Source organism: Mus musculus, chromosome 5, assembly GCF_000001635.26.
Source record: "Mus musculus strain C57BL/6J chromosome 5, GRCm38.p6 C57BL/6J".
NCBI classification, from domain to species: domain Eukaryota; kingdom Metazoa; phylum Chordata; class Mammalia; order Rodentia; family Muridae; genus Mus; species Mus musculus.
This window is the reverse complement of record NC_000071.6, coordinates 31,180,196-31,193,232: the sequence shown is the minus strand read 5'-3', so window position 1 is coordinate 31,193,232 and position 13,037 is coordinate 31,180,196. Positions and strand designations below refer to the sequence as shown.

The 13,037-nt window shown below is 46.1% G+C and overlaps 1 protein-coding gene across 3 annotated transcripts; it reads left to right on the top strand.

Moving 5' to 3' along the window:
• The first annotated feature begins 93 nt into the window (after positions 1-93).
• On the top strand, positions 94-5,675 carry Eif2b4 (eukaryotic translation initiation factor 2B, subunit 4 delta). 3 transcript variants are annotated; one of them, NM_010122.2, is made up of 13 exons: positions 94-240; positions 608-651; positions 945-1,080; positions 1,486-1,692; positions 1,786-1,868; positions 1,993-2,084; positions 2,282-2,396; positions 2,575-2,651; positions 2,772-2,874; positions 3,225-3,352; positions 3,487-3,664; positions 5,139-5,319; positions 5,433-5,675. In NM_010122.2, the coding sequence occupies exons 1-13, from the start codon at positions 210-212 to the stop codon at positions 5,630-5,632; spliced, it is 1,575 nt and encodes a 524-aa protein (NP_034252.2). In that variant the 5' UTR covers positions 94-209; the 3' UTR covers positions 5,633-5,675. The 3 variants fall into 3 exon arrangements, with proteins under 3 accessions (NP_034252.2, NP_001120827.1, NP_001120828.1); NM_001127355.1 differs by having other exon boundaries at positions 463-651; NM_001127356.1 differs by having other exon boundaries at positions 94-651.
• Positions 5,676-13,037: the final 7,362 nt, after the last annotated feature.

The following is a 13,037-nucleotide window of genomic DNA, read 5'->3' as shown; positions in this document are numbered from 1 at the left end:
GCTGTAGTCGAGCGCCGGAGACGCTCCTAATTGGGAACCCAACATCCTTTGGTCCTCACCGCGACCCGTAGTCCTGGGCGGGACCCAGTGCACGCCGGAAGTTGTAGTCCGCTGGGGACTGACTCCGCGGGAGGCATCAGGGGAGCCAGCAGCCCAGGTGGCGCTGTAGTGTGAGTGACCTCGGCGGGAGGAGCCTAGGACCCACAGTCATGGCTGCGGTGGCGGTGGCTGTTCGCGAAGGTGAGTGAAGGGCTAGATGCACCAAGTGGTAGAAGAGCAGATGAACACTGGATCGCTGATGCGGGGTCCGGAGCGCCTTTGGGCCTTGCCGCCGGGTTTCTGCACGTCGCGGGACTCTGGTTTACAAGATCTAGGGCGCAGCAGGGTGCTGCTTGCCGGCTGTTCCCAGAAGGGTGACTGACCCTTTTCCTCCCACGCCTGTCCTTTGATCCTGCCGCGCAGTGCGTCCCCACGCGGATCCCAGAGCGCCTCGCGCCCGGCAGCCGAGCTGTGGTCATGCCAACCCAGCAGCCAGCTGCGCCGACGAGTCTCCCCAAGTCCTCCCGGAGCCTGTCTGGCTCACTCTGTGCCCTGTTTTCTGATGCAGAATCGAGATCCGAGATGAAGACTGAACTTTCTCCTCGGCCCGGGGTAAGTGAGGGAGAGACCTCCTAAGTCGCCTGTCAAGAGCTACACAGAAAGCTGTGTCACCTTCATTTGGCCCCATCTCCCATCCTTTTCAGTTCATCTCTTAGTAGAACTGGGAGATTTTACAGAGCTTAACGGTGTGTGACTATGACTGAAGAAGTTTCTCTCCTTACTTACGTAGACTTGTAACAGAAGTCAGAGAGTGTTAGGAACTTAACCTTGGGGGAATCTAGTAAGCATCTTGATAAACCTTTGGAATGGCCTGGGGTAGAGCAGTTCCCGTGTCTGTGTCTCAGGCAGCAGGGCGGGAGTTGACCCAAGAAGAGAAGCTTCAGCTTCGAAAAGAAAAGAAACAGCAGAAGAAGAAACGGAAGGAGGAAAAGGGGGCAGACCAAGAAATTGGCTCTGCTGTGTCTGCAGCTCAACGGCAAGGTGCGGGGACGCTTTAAACGGCCGGGGGTAGGATGCTGGATGAGGGATTTGCAAAGGGAGATAGAACAAAGTTGGTTTGAGCAAGTACAAAAGCGGTTACTTGGAAGGCAGAGCCTGATGGTGCTGGCTGGTGGTGGCTTACAGCACACCTTTAACCCCAGCACTAAGGCCAAAGCAAAGGCAGGTGGATCTCTGATGAATTCCAGCCTCAGTCAAAAAAGGAAAAAAAAAAAAACTTAGATAAGGTAAAAGGGAAACTAAGGCCAAAGCAAAGACAGGTGGATCTCTGATGAATTCCAGCCTCAGTCAAGAAAGGGAAAAAAAATAGATAAAAGGGAAACTTTGGTTGGGGCAAAGAGATCACCGTCCTAGAGCCCAGGCACCTCTTCCCTCTGTATTTCATAGACCCAATCAGAGAACTCCCAGGACCTGGTAGTCAGCTGGGAGGTACTGCTGGGGAGAAACTTCCAGCTGGCCGGAGTAAGGCAGAACTTCGCGCCGAAAGGAGAGCCAAGCAGGAGGCAGAGCGGGCCCTGAAACAGGCAAGAAAAGGGGAACAAGGAGGCGTCCCTCCTCAGGCCTGCCCCAGCACTGCTGGAGAAACCACCTCAGGTATCTCTCTCCTCTTCATTCTCACACTCCACTTACCCAAACGCTCCCGTTTCGAGATGTATAGAGTCTTGAAAGCATCTCCCTAACTTTTAGGAGTGAAGCGTGTCCCCGAGCACACCCCAGCTGATGACCCCACACTTCTGAGGAGGCTCCTTAGAAAGCCAGATCGACAACAGGTAGGAAGTGGGTTTGGTACCTGGAGAATTGCCCTGGGCAAAGAAAAGATCTGGAAAAGCACGGAGTATTGGGATCAAATAGCCCACCCAGTCCCGTTTGATGATGTCTCTTTGTTTCATGGAGGTTCCTACACGAAAGGATTACGGATCCAAAGTCAGTCTCTTCTCCCACCTGCCTCAGTACAGCAGACAAAGCTCCTTGACCCAGTACATGAGGTAGGACCTTTAAGTCGGAGGAGATTGAGGAACTCAGTGTTAAAAGTGACTGGAACTGTGAGATGGGATGTGTGGGTGGGTGGGGTGCAAACTCAAGGCAAAACTACAGGAAATGGGGAAGCCCCTTCTCATGAGGGGCAGGGGCCAAGAGGTACTCAAGTTCCCTTAAAAAGTATGTGACACCGCCATCCCATCAGCATCCCATCCTCTGTGATCCACCCAGCCATGGTGAGACTCGGTCTGCAGTACTCCCAGGGCCTCATCAGTGGCTCCAATGCCCGGTGCATCGCACTGCTTCACGCCCTGCAGCAGGTACGTCCAGTTCTATTCTCCATGACCCTGCCCCATTCCCTAAGACTGCCCCAGCATGATGGTCCTCTCTGGGACAAAGAAGCAATGACTCTCACAATCTGAACACTTACTTCCCTAGTGAAGCTTACCCCTGTCCCATAGTAGAGATCTTCCTTAAGGGGTGTTTTGTATTCTCTAGGTGATTCAGGATTACACAACACCTCCCAGTGAGGAACTCTCCAGGGATCTTGTAAATAAACTAAAACCCTACATCAGGTGAGCACAGCCGTGCAGGTCCATTTGCACCTTACTGATGCCCCTCTCGACTTTGATCATGCTCTTCTCTCTCTTTAAGTCCTAACCAGTTGCACAAACCTGAGGTTATTGTTGTTGCAGCTTCCTGACGCAGTGCCGCCCCATGTCGGCAAGTATGTGCAACGCCATCAAGTTCCTAACCAAGGAAGTCACTGGCATGAGCAGCTCCAAGCGGGAAGAGGAGGTGATGGAGGATTCTGGGGGCGGGAGAGGCATGTACCTGTGGTTAGGATAAGCAGCATCTTCTGACCTCCCAGAAGATGTGTGTAGACATGCCACAGGGCCTAGTCAGGCTTAGGGGAGCACTTAGGCACTTGCACGCAGACCCATTGTTATGTATACTTATACAAGTAAATGGCACAAGACAGTCTATTTCATCCTGGCTGACCTAGAGCTCAGTAGATTGGCCAAGCTGGCCTCAGATCCAGAGATTCCACCTGCTTCCTAAGTGCTGGAAGGTGTGTGCCACCATGCTTGGCACGTACGGTATGCCAACCAGAGGGTGAACTGCATCCATGTTCTCTCAACATTTAGGCCAAGTCAGAACTTAGAGAAGCCCTCGACCGGTACGTGCAAGAGAAGATCGTGCTTGCAGCTCAGGCAATTTCACGATTTGCTTCTACAAAGATCAGTGATGGGGACGTGATCCTGGTATATGGATGGTATGGTCAGCACCTGAGTGAGAAAACTGGGGAGGGGACTGTCAGAAGAAAAGGCTGCCCTTGCCTTTGCAGACAGGCTGGCTACCAGCCAGTCACTTGAATAACATCTCTTCTCCTTCTCCATCCATATCTAGCTCATCTTTGGTGTCGAGAATTCTCCAGGAGGCCAGGGTCGAGGGCAGGCGGTTTCGGGTGGTGGTGGTGGACAGCCGGCCCCGGCTGGAAGGAAGGCACATGCTCCACTCTCTTGTCCGTGCTGGGGTCCCTACCTCCTATCTGCTGATTCCTGCAGCCTCCTATGTGCTTCCAGAGGTGAGGGTTCTCACAGCAAAGGAACTCCAGAGATAAAAGAGAAGGATAGAGTAACCCCAGCATAATAGTCTTACCTTGTGTTCTTTTCTTTTTTCTTTCACACTTATTTATTGTGACAGGAAATAAGGAATAGTGGGGTGGGGGTGGGGGGTGTTGAAGTCAGAAGACGATTCGGAAGAGTCAGTTTTTTCCTTTCTTTTTCTGTTTCTGTTTCTTTTTTTTTTCTCTCTTTTTTTCGTTTTTTTTTTTTTGTTTTTTGTTTTTTTTTAAAGATTTATTTATTATTGTATGTAAGTACACTGTAGCTGTCTTCAGACACATCAGAAGAGGGAGTCAGATCTTGTTACGGATGGTTGTGAGCCACCATGTGGTTGCTGGGATTTGAACTCTGGACCTTCGGAAGAGCAGTCGGGTGCTCTAACCCACTGAGCCATCTCACCAGCCCCTTGGTTTATTTTTTTTTGTTAGTTTTGTTTTGTTGAGACAAGGTTTCTCTGTGCACTAGTTCTGTAGTCCTGGCTGTCCTAGCGCTTGATTTGTAGACCAGGCCGACCTTGAACTCACAAGAGATCACCTGCCACCATACTCAACTGAATCAGTTCTTTCTTTCCACCATTTATGTCCTGAGGATAGAATTTAGAATGCCAGGCTCCACAATGACTTTACCCAGTGAGCCATCTCAGTGGCCCTTACCTCTTATTTATGCATTTGATTGTTTATGTTTTAGAGAGATAGGGTTCTCTGTATAGCCGTTTTTTGTGGGGAGAGGAGAGGAGTCAAAGGTCTCGTTATGTAGTCCTGGCTGGCCTGGAATCCACAGGGATCTGCTTGTCTTTTCTTCCCAAATACTGGGATCAAATGTGTGTGCCACCACACCCTACACTTTGATCCTTAATAGGAAAAAGCACCTAGCTTCTGGGTGGAGCATTTGGGTGCCAAGGCAGGTGGATCTGAAGGCCAGCCTGGTCTACAGAGTAAGTTCCAGGACAGTCAGGGCTACCCAGAGAAAGCCTGTCTCAAAAAGCCAACAGAAATGGCTGGTGAGATGGCTCAACCAGTTAAGAGTTTAACTACTGGCTATTCTTCCAGAGGTCTTGAGTTCAATTCCCAAGCAACCACATGGTGGCTCATGACCGTCTATAAGGCAATCTGATGCCCTCTTCTGGCATTTAGGTGTACGTGCAGCAGAGCACTAAATACATACATACATACATACATACATATTTAAAAAAGAGAAAAAGCAACTGCTACATGCAGTAATACAATGTAGCTAATACAAGAACATTATATTAAAATAGCAGCCATTAATAGAATAAGCAGCTTTGCTGTGATGATAAAAGATATTTTCTAAGAGCAGCAGCAAATGAGGTTTGTTGCTTACTGCTGCTGTTCTGGGCAGAAGTGGGGAACTTTATTATATACTGAATAACATGACTTTTTTTTTCTCCATGTCCACACTGTCTAAAACAAACAGGTTTCTAAGGTGCTATTGGGAGCTCATGCACTCCTGGCCAATGGATCTGTGATGTCTCGGGTAGGGACAGCACAGTTGGCCCTGGTGGCTCGAGCTCATAACGTTCCAGTACTGGTCTGCTGTGAAACGTACAAGTTCTGTGAACGTGTGCAGACTGATGCCTTTGTCTCCAACGAGCTAGGTAAGCAGAGCAGAACGGAGGCTTCCAGGTACCAAAGAGAACTTGAGACAGGGAGGAGAGATTAGCCATGTCCTCTTTGCTAAAAGGATGTTGACACCCACTTGTCATTTCAGATGATCCCGATGATCTGCAGTGTAAGCGGGGAGACCAGGTGGCCCTGGCTAACTGGCAGAGCCACCCGTCCCTCCGGTTGTTGAATCTGGTCTATGACGTGACTCCACCTGAGCTCGTGGATCTGGTGATCACAGAGTTGGGCATGATCCCTTGCAGTTCTGTGCCTGTTGTTCTTCGAGTCAAGAGCAGTGACCAGTGAAGGGAACAAGGGTCAATAAAAAGCTTACTCCCTACTCCCATGACTCTGCTGCCTTTGTATCTTTGAGCATCTCTACCTCTTAGGTCAGAAGCCCACACTCTGCTACCTTCATCACCTACTTGAACTTGTCTATGGAAACCCTTCCAAGGTGTTTAGCTCCAGGCCAGTGCTTTGGAGCAAGATGGTTTGGGTAGGTATCAAACCTATTCATAGACCAGGCAGAGTGGCACTCCCAGAATTCTCCTTTAATCCCAGCAAGGGTAGCCAGTCTCTGTAAATTTAAAGGCCAGCCTGGTCTACATTTGAGTTCCAAGACAGCTAGGGTTACAGAGTGAGACCTTGTTTCAAAAACAACTTCTGGAGTCGGAGAGGTGGGTCAGCGGTTAAGAGCAGGGGCTGTTTTTCCAGAGGACCTGGGTTAGATACGCAGCACCCATGTGGTGGCTCACACCCATCTGTAACTCTAGTCTCAGGCCCTCTTCTGATCTCAGGCACCAGGCATGCTTGTGATATACATACACAAAAACAAAGTACACTTACACATAATAGCTGGACATCCTGACACTGCCTTTAATCCCAGCACTTTGGAGGCAAAGGCAAGATCTCCCAATTTTGAGGCCAGCCTGGTCTATACGAAAATTCCAGGATTACATAAAGAAACACTGTCTCAAAAGTTAACACCTAAATAAATATAATTTAAAAGTGAAAACATAGCCGGGTGGTGGTGGCACATGCCTTTAATCCCAGCACTTGGGAGGCAGAAGCAGGTGGATTTCTGAGTTCGAGGCCAGCCTGGTCTACAAAGTGAGTTCCAGGGCTATACAGAGAAACCCTATCTCGAAAAAACAAACAAACAAACAAAAACATTTTTAAACAAAACATATTCATGTCTTCAGTCATTAGTGCTTGTATTTTGTGTAGTACCTGAGGCGGGAATGAGGGGGAAGATGCAGAAGTAGAAAGACCAAGTCAGAAAACCAAGGGCTAGAGCTGTAACTTAGTCTTAGAACACAAGCTTACTTTCAACAAGGCTTTGGGGCCATCTTCAGCACAAGTCCTAGCCTTAGTAATAAGTTGGCACTTATTCATTTATCTATTTTTTGTTTTTTGTTTTGAGACAGGGTTTCTCTGTGTAGCCCTGGCTATCCTGGAACTCTGTAGACCAGGCTGGCCTCGAACTCAGAAATCCACCTGCCTCTGCCTCCCGAGTGCTGGGACTAAAGGTGTGTGCCACCACCGCCCGACTATTTATTGGTTTTTTGAGACAGGGGTTTTGTATGAATCCCTGACTGTCTTAGCACTCACTCTGTAGACCATGATGACCTGCCTCTGCTTCCTGAATGCTGGAGTTAAGGCATGCACCACCACACCAGTTCCAAATTGGCATTTATGTCAGAAATAGTTGTACCCTTTTCTTTTTTTCTTTTTTGTTTTTGTTTTGTTTTGTTTTCGAGACAGGCTGTCCTGGAACACACTTTGTAGACCAGGCTGGCCTCAAACTCAGAAATCTGCCTGCCTCTGCCTCCCGAGTGCTGGGATTAAAGGCGTGCGCCACCACGCCCAGCTCTTGTACCCTTTTCTAATGTTAGATCAATATATCTATATTTAATCTTACAAATGAAAAAAGGAAGTTGGGCTGGAGAGATGGCTTAGAGGTTAAGTGCCCTGACTGCTCTTCCAGAGGTCCTGAGTTCAATTCCCAGCAACCACATGGTGGCTCACAACCATCTGTAATGAGATCTGATGCACACTCTACTGGTGTGTCTGAAGACAGCTACAGTGTATTCATATAAATAAAAATAAGTAATATTTAAAAAGAAGAAAAGAAAGAAGGAAGTCATAGAGAGGTTAAGTTACTTAGCCAAAGGAACACAACTGAAGTTTAAGAAGTCATTTATTTAAGATAACAGTTCTATTTAAGATAACAGTTCATGCTGGGCGGTGGTGGCACACACCTTTAATCCCAGCACTTGGGAGGCAGAGGCAGGTGGATGTGAATTGAGGCCAGCCGGGTCTACAGAGCAAGTTCCAGGACAGCCAGGGCTACACACACCCCAGTAAAGGAAAAGGATGGCCCTGAATTTATCCCCTGGCTTCAGCTTTCCAAGTACCAGATTTGACATGTGACAGATGTGCATGAACACTTGTAGTGTTTGAGACCCTGGGGGCTCAGTGCAGAGCTTCATGCATGCATGCCAGGCAAAGACTCAACCAGCTCAGCCATCCTAGTCCTTTGAGGGAGTGGTTGGTTTCGTCTTTTGAGATAAATTGTTGGCTATGATGCTAGGAATGATGGCTCAGGCCTGTAACCCAGCATTTAGAAGGCAGTGACAAAGGAATCAGACTTCAAGGCCACAGTGAATTTGAGGCCAGCCTGGACTACAAAGGAACCTGTCTTAAACAAAAAGGGGGCTGAGAAAGGTGGCTTACTACTCTTGCAAAGGACCTGGTTTCAGATTCCAGAACGCAGGTGCCTCCTCTACTTCCAGTTCCAGAGGATCTAATGCCCTTGGGCCTTCAATAGCACCCACACACTCGTGGCGCAAATAAACTCACACAAACATACACACATAAAAATAATTTTTAAAAAATGGTGTTGGGGGGCTGGAGAGATGGCTCAATGGTTAAAAGCACTTGCTGCTCTTCCAGAGGTCCTGAGTTCAATTCCCAGCAACCACATGGTGGCTCACAGCCATCTGTAATGGGATTTGATGCCCTCTTCTAGTGTGTCTTAAGATAATTACAGTGTACTTATATAAAATAAATTTTAAAAAATGATGTTGGCTTTCCTCACACCTTCCAAATGCTGAGGATTGCAGGTACAAGCCACAATGCCCTGCTTGCTTTTATGGGCTTCAGGTTAACATATAGTGTAGGAAGATAGACAAAGTATCTTCAATGTGAGCTAAACAGGGCCCTAGAATGATGTGACTGGATCTAGCATAGTTGTCTTTATTGAGTAACATCTGTCCTTGAAAAGTCCTTGAAAAATATTTTCTCAGTGAAAGAATCAGGAAGCAAAGCAGCAGAAAACAAACAAACAAACAGCTTAGACATGAAAAATAATCCCTAGAGGGAATAGCCAGTTTCAGAGTCAAGAATGTAATGCTAGAAATGAAACTTAATGTTCATAGCTAAAGCTATGAAACAGAAATCAAGAAATAAAGATGTATTTTGTTGTTGTTTTTTTAAATTTTTAAATTTTCATGTAGGACAAAGGGAGAGTGGACTGTACACAGAATTCTCATCATAGATGTAACAATTACCAAAACTTGCCACTTTTTGTTTCCTTTGAAGCATGGTCTCACAGTCTTGAACTCTGTAGCTGGTCCTAGCCTTGAACTCAGGCTCATCCCACTACCACTTTTAAAGTGCTGAGTGAGATATGCCACAAACTGGCTTCTGTTTAATTTTATTACATTCACTTGTGTGGTGAGGCACAGGAAGCAGTTAGGGAACAACTTTCTCTCTCCAGCCCTTAGGTTTTTCCTTGCTGAAGTTACTATATGGCAAATCCCAAGCACTATTTTTTTTTTTTTTTTTTTTTTTTTGGTTTTTGTTTTTCGAGACAGGGTTTTTCTGTATAGTCCTGGCTGTCCTGGTAATCATTTTCATTCTTGCAGACTTGGATATGTTTTTTTTTTAAGTATGGAAGTCCACACATACCACATAATGCTGCCGTAGTGTTATCTAACATTTCCAAAAACAAGTGCCCTTGGTTATCTCTAAATTGGCTTTTCACAGCAGGCTACTTTGAGCCAGAGTCAAAACAAGTGCATACAAATGACTGTTGTGTTTCAAAAGGCGGGGCTGAGCTGTGGCTCCATGGCAAAGCATCTCACCTGCCCAGTCTGTAGATCTTGTGACTCCAATGCTGGCACTCAAAAGAAACGTTTCTTTTTCTTTTGGGATGCCTTTTTTTTTTTTATTTTGGTTTTATGAGACAGGGTTTCTCTGTAGCCCTGGCTGTCCTGGAACTCACTCTGTAGACCAGGCTGGCCTCGAACTCAGAGATTTGCCTGCCTCTGCCTCCCGAGTGCTGGGATTAAAGACGTGCACCACCATGTCCGGCTGGGATGTCTTCTTTTTTAAGTAGTATAAACTCATTTCTGTAAGCCATGTAATTTCTGATTTACCTTTTTGGTAGGGATACCTAGATGGGTCAAAGTGCTTCATCCTGCTTTGTATCAGGGAGCAAACAATGGTGTGTGATTTTATTTTTAGTAATGAGTGTTTCCTGGAGAAAATTTCCCTGAACTTTTCATGAATAGTGGTTTTATCCAACTGCTGTTGGCTATCTGAATATTTGCACTGGAATATAAAAGTGGTTTTTTTTTCTAACTCTCATTCTTTCCATATTTAGTAATAATCATTTTATAGGGTATGATGGCACATGCCTGCAAAACAGCCAGCACAAGGAAGGCTAAGGCAGAAGATTCATGTACTTGTAGCCAGCGTAGGCTGCTACACAAATCAAATGAGAAAGGGAGGGTGGGAGTGTAAGTCCCTCACATCACTTTGTTTTTCTAAACTCTAAGTCCTACTGGAAAGGAAGGATAAATACTTCACTGTTCTTTTATACTCTCTAGTTTTTGTTTTTCAGCCAGGGCGAGGCTGTCCGTGAAGGGCACTTGGCCTTCCAAGTGCTTCTATGTACTGGGTCTCCAGGCTTTGGACTACCATACTCCGTGGCATCTTATTTTAGATCAGTATGAGTATGTACCACTCAGTGATACAACAGGATTAGAGCAAAGCAACAGGATTAGGCTCATGCTTTAGAAAGATAACTGTCAAGAAATTAGAGACTGAGTCAGAACACCTAAGAGAATGTTTATTGACTAAAACTATAAGTGTGCTTACCTAAATACTGGCCCAGTAATTCAACTTCAAGGCATTCATCCTAGCCATACAGTAACATGTCTGAAGGAACTTAGACATTAGATTATAGTAGCAGGCCAGGCATGGTGGTGCACGCCTTTAATCCCAGTACTTGGGAGGCAGAGGCAGGTGGATTTCTGAGTTCGAGGCCAGCCTGGTCTACAAAGTGAGTTCCAGGACAGCCAGGGCTACACAGAGAAACCCTGTCTCGAAAAACCAAAACAAACAAACAAACAAACAAACAAAGATTATAGTAGCAATCTATAATTCTTTCTGGTGAAAGAAAGCCTGCAGCTCAGAGAGGCAGAGAAAGCACTCAGCAGCTGACATCTCTTATGTCCCTTCTTCAAACCGATGTCCCTCCCTCTACTTCGTTCGTCTGTCTCCCTGACTCCTAATAATCCTACCTTCACTTCTGTCAACTGGTTGCTTGCTCCTCCTCTTGATCAGACTTTATTTATTCCTGTTTACAGTATTCAATATTGTAATATTGGATTAAAGGTGTGTGCTGAGGCAGAGGCAGGCGGATTTCTGAGTTCAAGGCCAGCCTGGTCTACAAAGTGAGTTCCAGGACAGCCAGAGCTAAACAGAGAAACCCTGTCTGGAAAAACCAAAAATGTGTGTGCTAAGGCTGAGCCGCACGACAAATAAAAACAGGTTTTTCCAGTAAATAACAATCTGAGGTCACAGTATGATCAAATCCTGCAACAGTTCTGGGCAGTGGTGGAGCACGCCTTTAGTTCTAGCACTTGAGAGGGTGAGGCAGGCAGATTTCTGAGTTCAAGGCCAGCTTGGTCTACAAATTGAGTTCCAGGACAGACAGAACTATACAGAGAAATTCTGTCTCAAAAAAAAAAAAAAAAAAAGAAAGAAAGAAAAAGAAAACAAAAACAACAACAAAAAAAACCCCAGTCAGACAGGGGTGGAAGAGAGATCTCAGTGGTTAAGGGTGTGTGCTTCTCTTTTAGAGGACCAGTTTCCCAGGACCCATGTTAGATGGCTTCCAGCACCAAGTGACCTAACATCCTCTTCTGGCCTCGAAAAGCACCCACATGAATGTGAGCATAGTTTCTCTCTCACACGCACACAAGAATTGATAGACATGGAGGTTTGTGCTTGTAATGAGAGCACTTAGGCTGATGCGGAGCCGTGATGCGCTCCAGACCAACTATGGTATTCCATAAAAGGGAATTTCAGTATAAATACATACGCTGGACCAACAATGAGAAACAGATCAACTGCGTGCAGGGTTAGTTAAGCTTAAAAAAGAGCCTTCAGGCTGGAGAGATGGCTCAGCATTTAAGAGCACTGACTGCTCTTCTGAAGGTCCTGAGATCAATTCCCAGCAACCACGTGGTGGCTCACAACCATCCGTAATGATTCTGGTGAGTCTGAAGTCAGCTACAGTGTACTTAGATATAATAATAAATCTTAAAAAAGAAAGAAAAGAGCTTTCACTTGTTGTATCTTAAACTTTGAGAATCTTTTTCCAAAATCAAAGTTATTTTAAAAAAATTTTTTTGTGTGATAAAACCAAAGAGAACTTAACCAGAGGCAGGATTTTAAGAGATGTTGTTCATCAAAGCACTAAATCTGTTACTCCCTATAAAATGTTTAGGAGCTATTATCTAAAAGAGGAAGACAGCCATTCAAAATGCTGTCATTTGAGCATAAGAGGATGTCGGAGAACTGGGTGTTCTCTTTCTTTCCTTTCAGATTTTGGCTAAATCCCTTTTTCCTTTTTTAATTGGTAGGATACAGGATTACCCTGGTAGAACCTGAATTCCTGAGCTCAAGAGATCTTCCTGCTTCAGCCTTGAGTACCTAGTCTGGGAGTTGACGTGCCCCATTGTTTTCTCCCTTTCTCATTTTTCTGAGACATGGTCTAATATAGTACAGGCTGATTTCCAATTTCCAAGTAGTCATGGATCACGTTGAACTGCTAATCCTCCTGACTCCATCTCCGGAGTGCTGGGATTATAAGCGTGCACCATTACTCTTTGTAAAGATTTAACCAAGGGAATAATTGAACAAGACTATTTAGAAAGGGGAAAGCTGCCATATTTCACCTCTTCCGGTTCATTTTAATTCGCCCTCCTCCTGGGTAAAGGCAGATCTGTGAAAGCTACATGGTTTTAAAAGGCTGAAAACCTTGTTGCTCGGAGGCCACTTCCCAGTGAGGGAGTGGCGTGAGGCCTGGGTTGATGCTCTCTTTAAAAGCGCAGCCTACCCACCCAGGCTAGGCTCCCCCCGCTCTTTTCTTCCCTTGGCCTCTTTCCAAGCCCTCCTCTTTATTTTCTTCCTGTCTTGGCTCATTCACTGGCAGCAGAAAATCAGGAGATCTCTGGGGGCGAGGGATTGTCTCCTAGTCCGTCGAAGCTCGGGACTGTAGTTAAGAATCAGGTGTGGTCAGGCTCTTTTCTCCACAAAGCCAGCAACCTGGGTGGAAAGGCAGGTCGGAACGCTCGGCGACAGCAGAAGCGCGACACTTTCCTCTTCAATGCTTTTCCACAAGGCTGCTGGTGGA

Excerpts from the sequence above, each read along its gene's own strand:
- Eif2b4 (NM_001127355.1), top strand. The coding sequence starts at position 517 with ATGCCAACCCAGCAGCCAGCTGCGCCGACGAGTCTCCCCAAGTCCTCC. Across the intron at positions 3,353-3,486 it reads GTGATCCTGGTATATGGATG|CTCATCTTTGGTGTCGAGAA; the intron begins GTATGGTCAGCA and ends ATCCATATCTAG. Across the intron at positions 5,320-5,432 it reads CTTTGTCTCCAACGAGCTAG|ATGATCCCGATGATCTGCAG; the intron begins GTAAGCAGAGCA and ends TTGTCATTTCAG.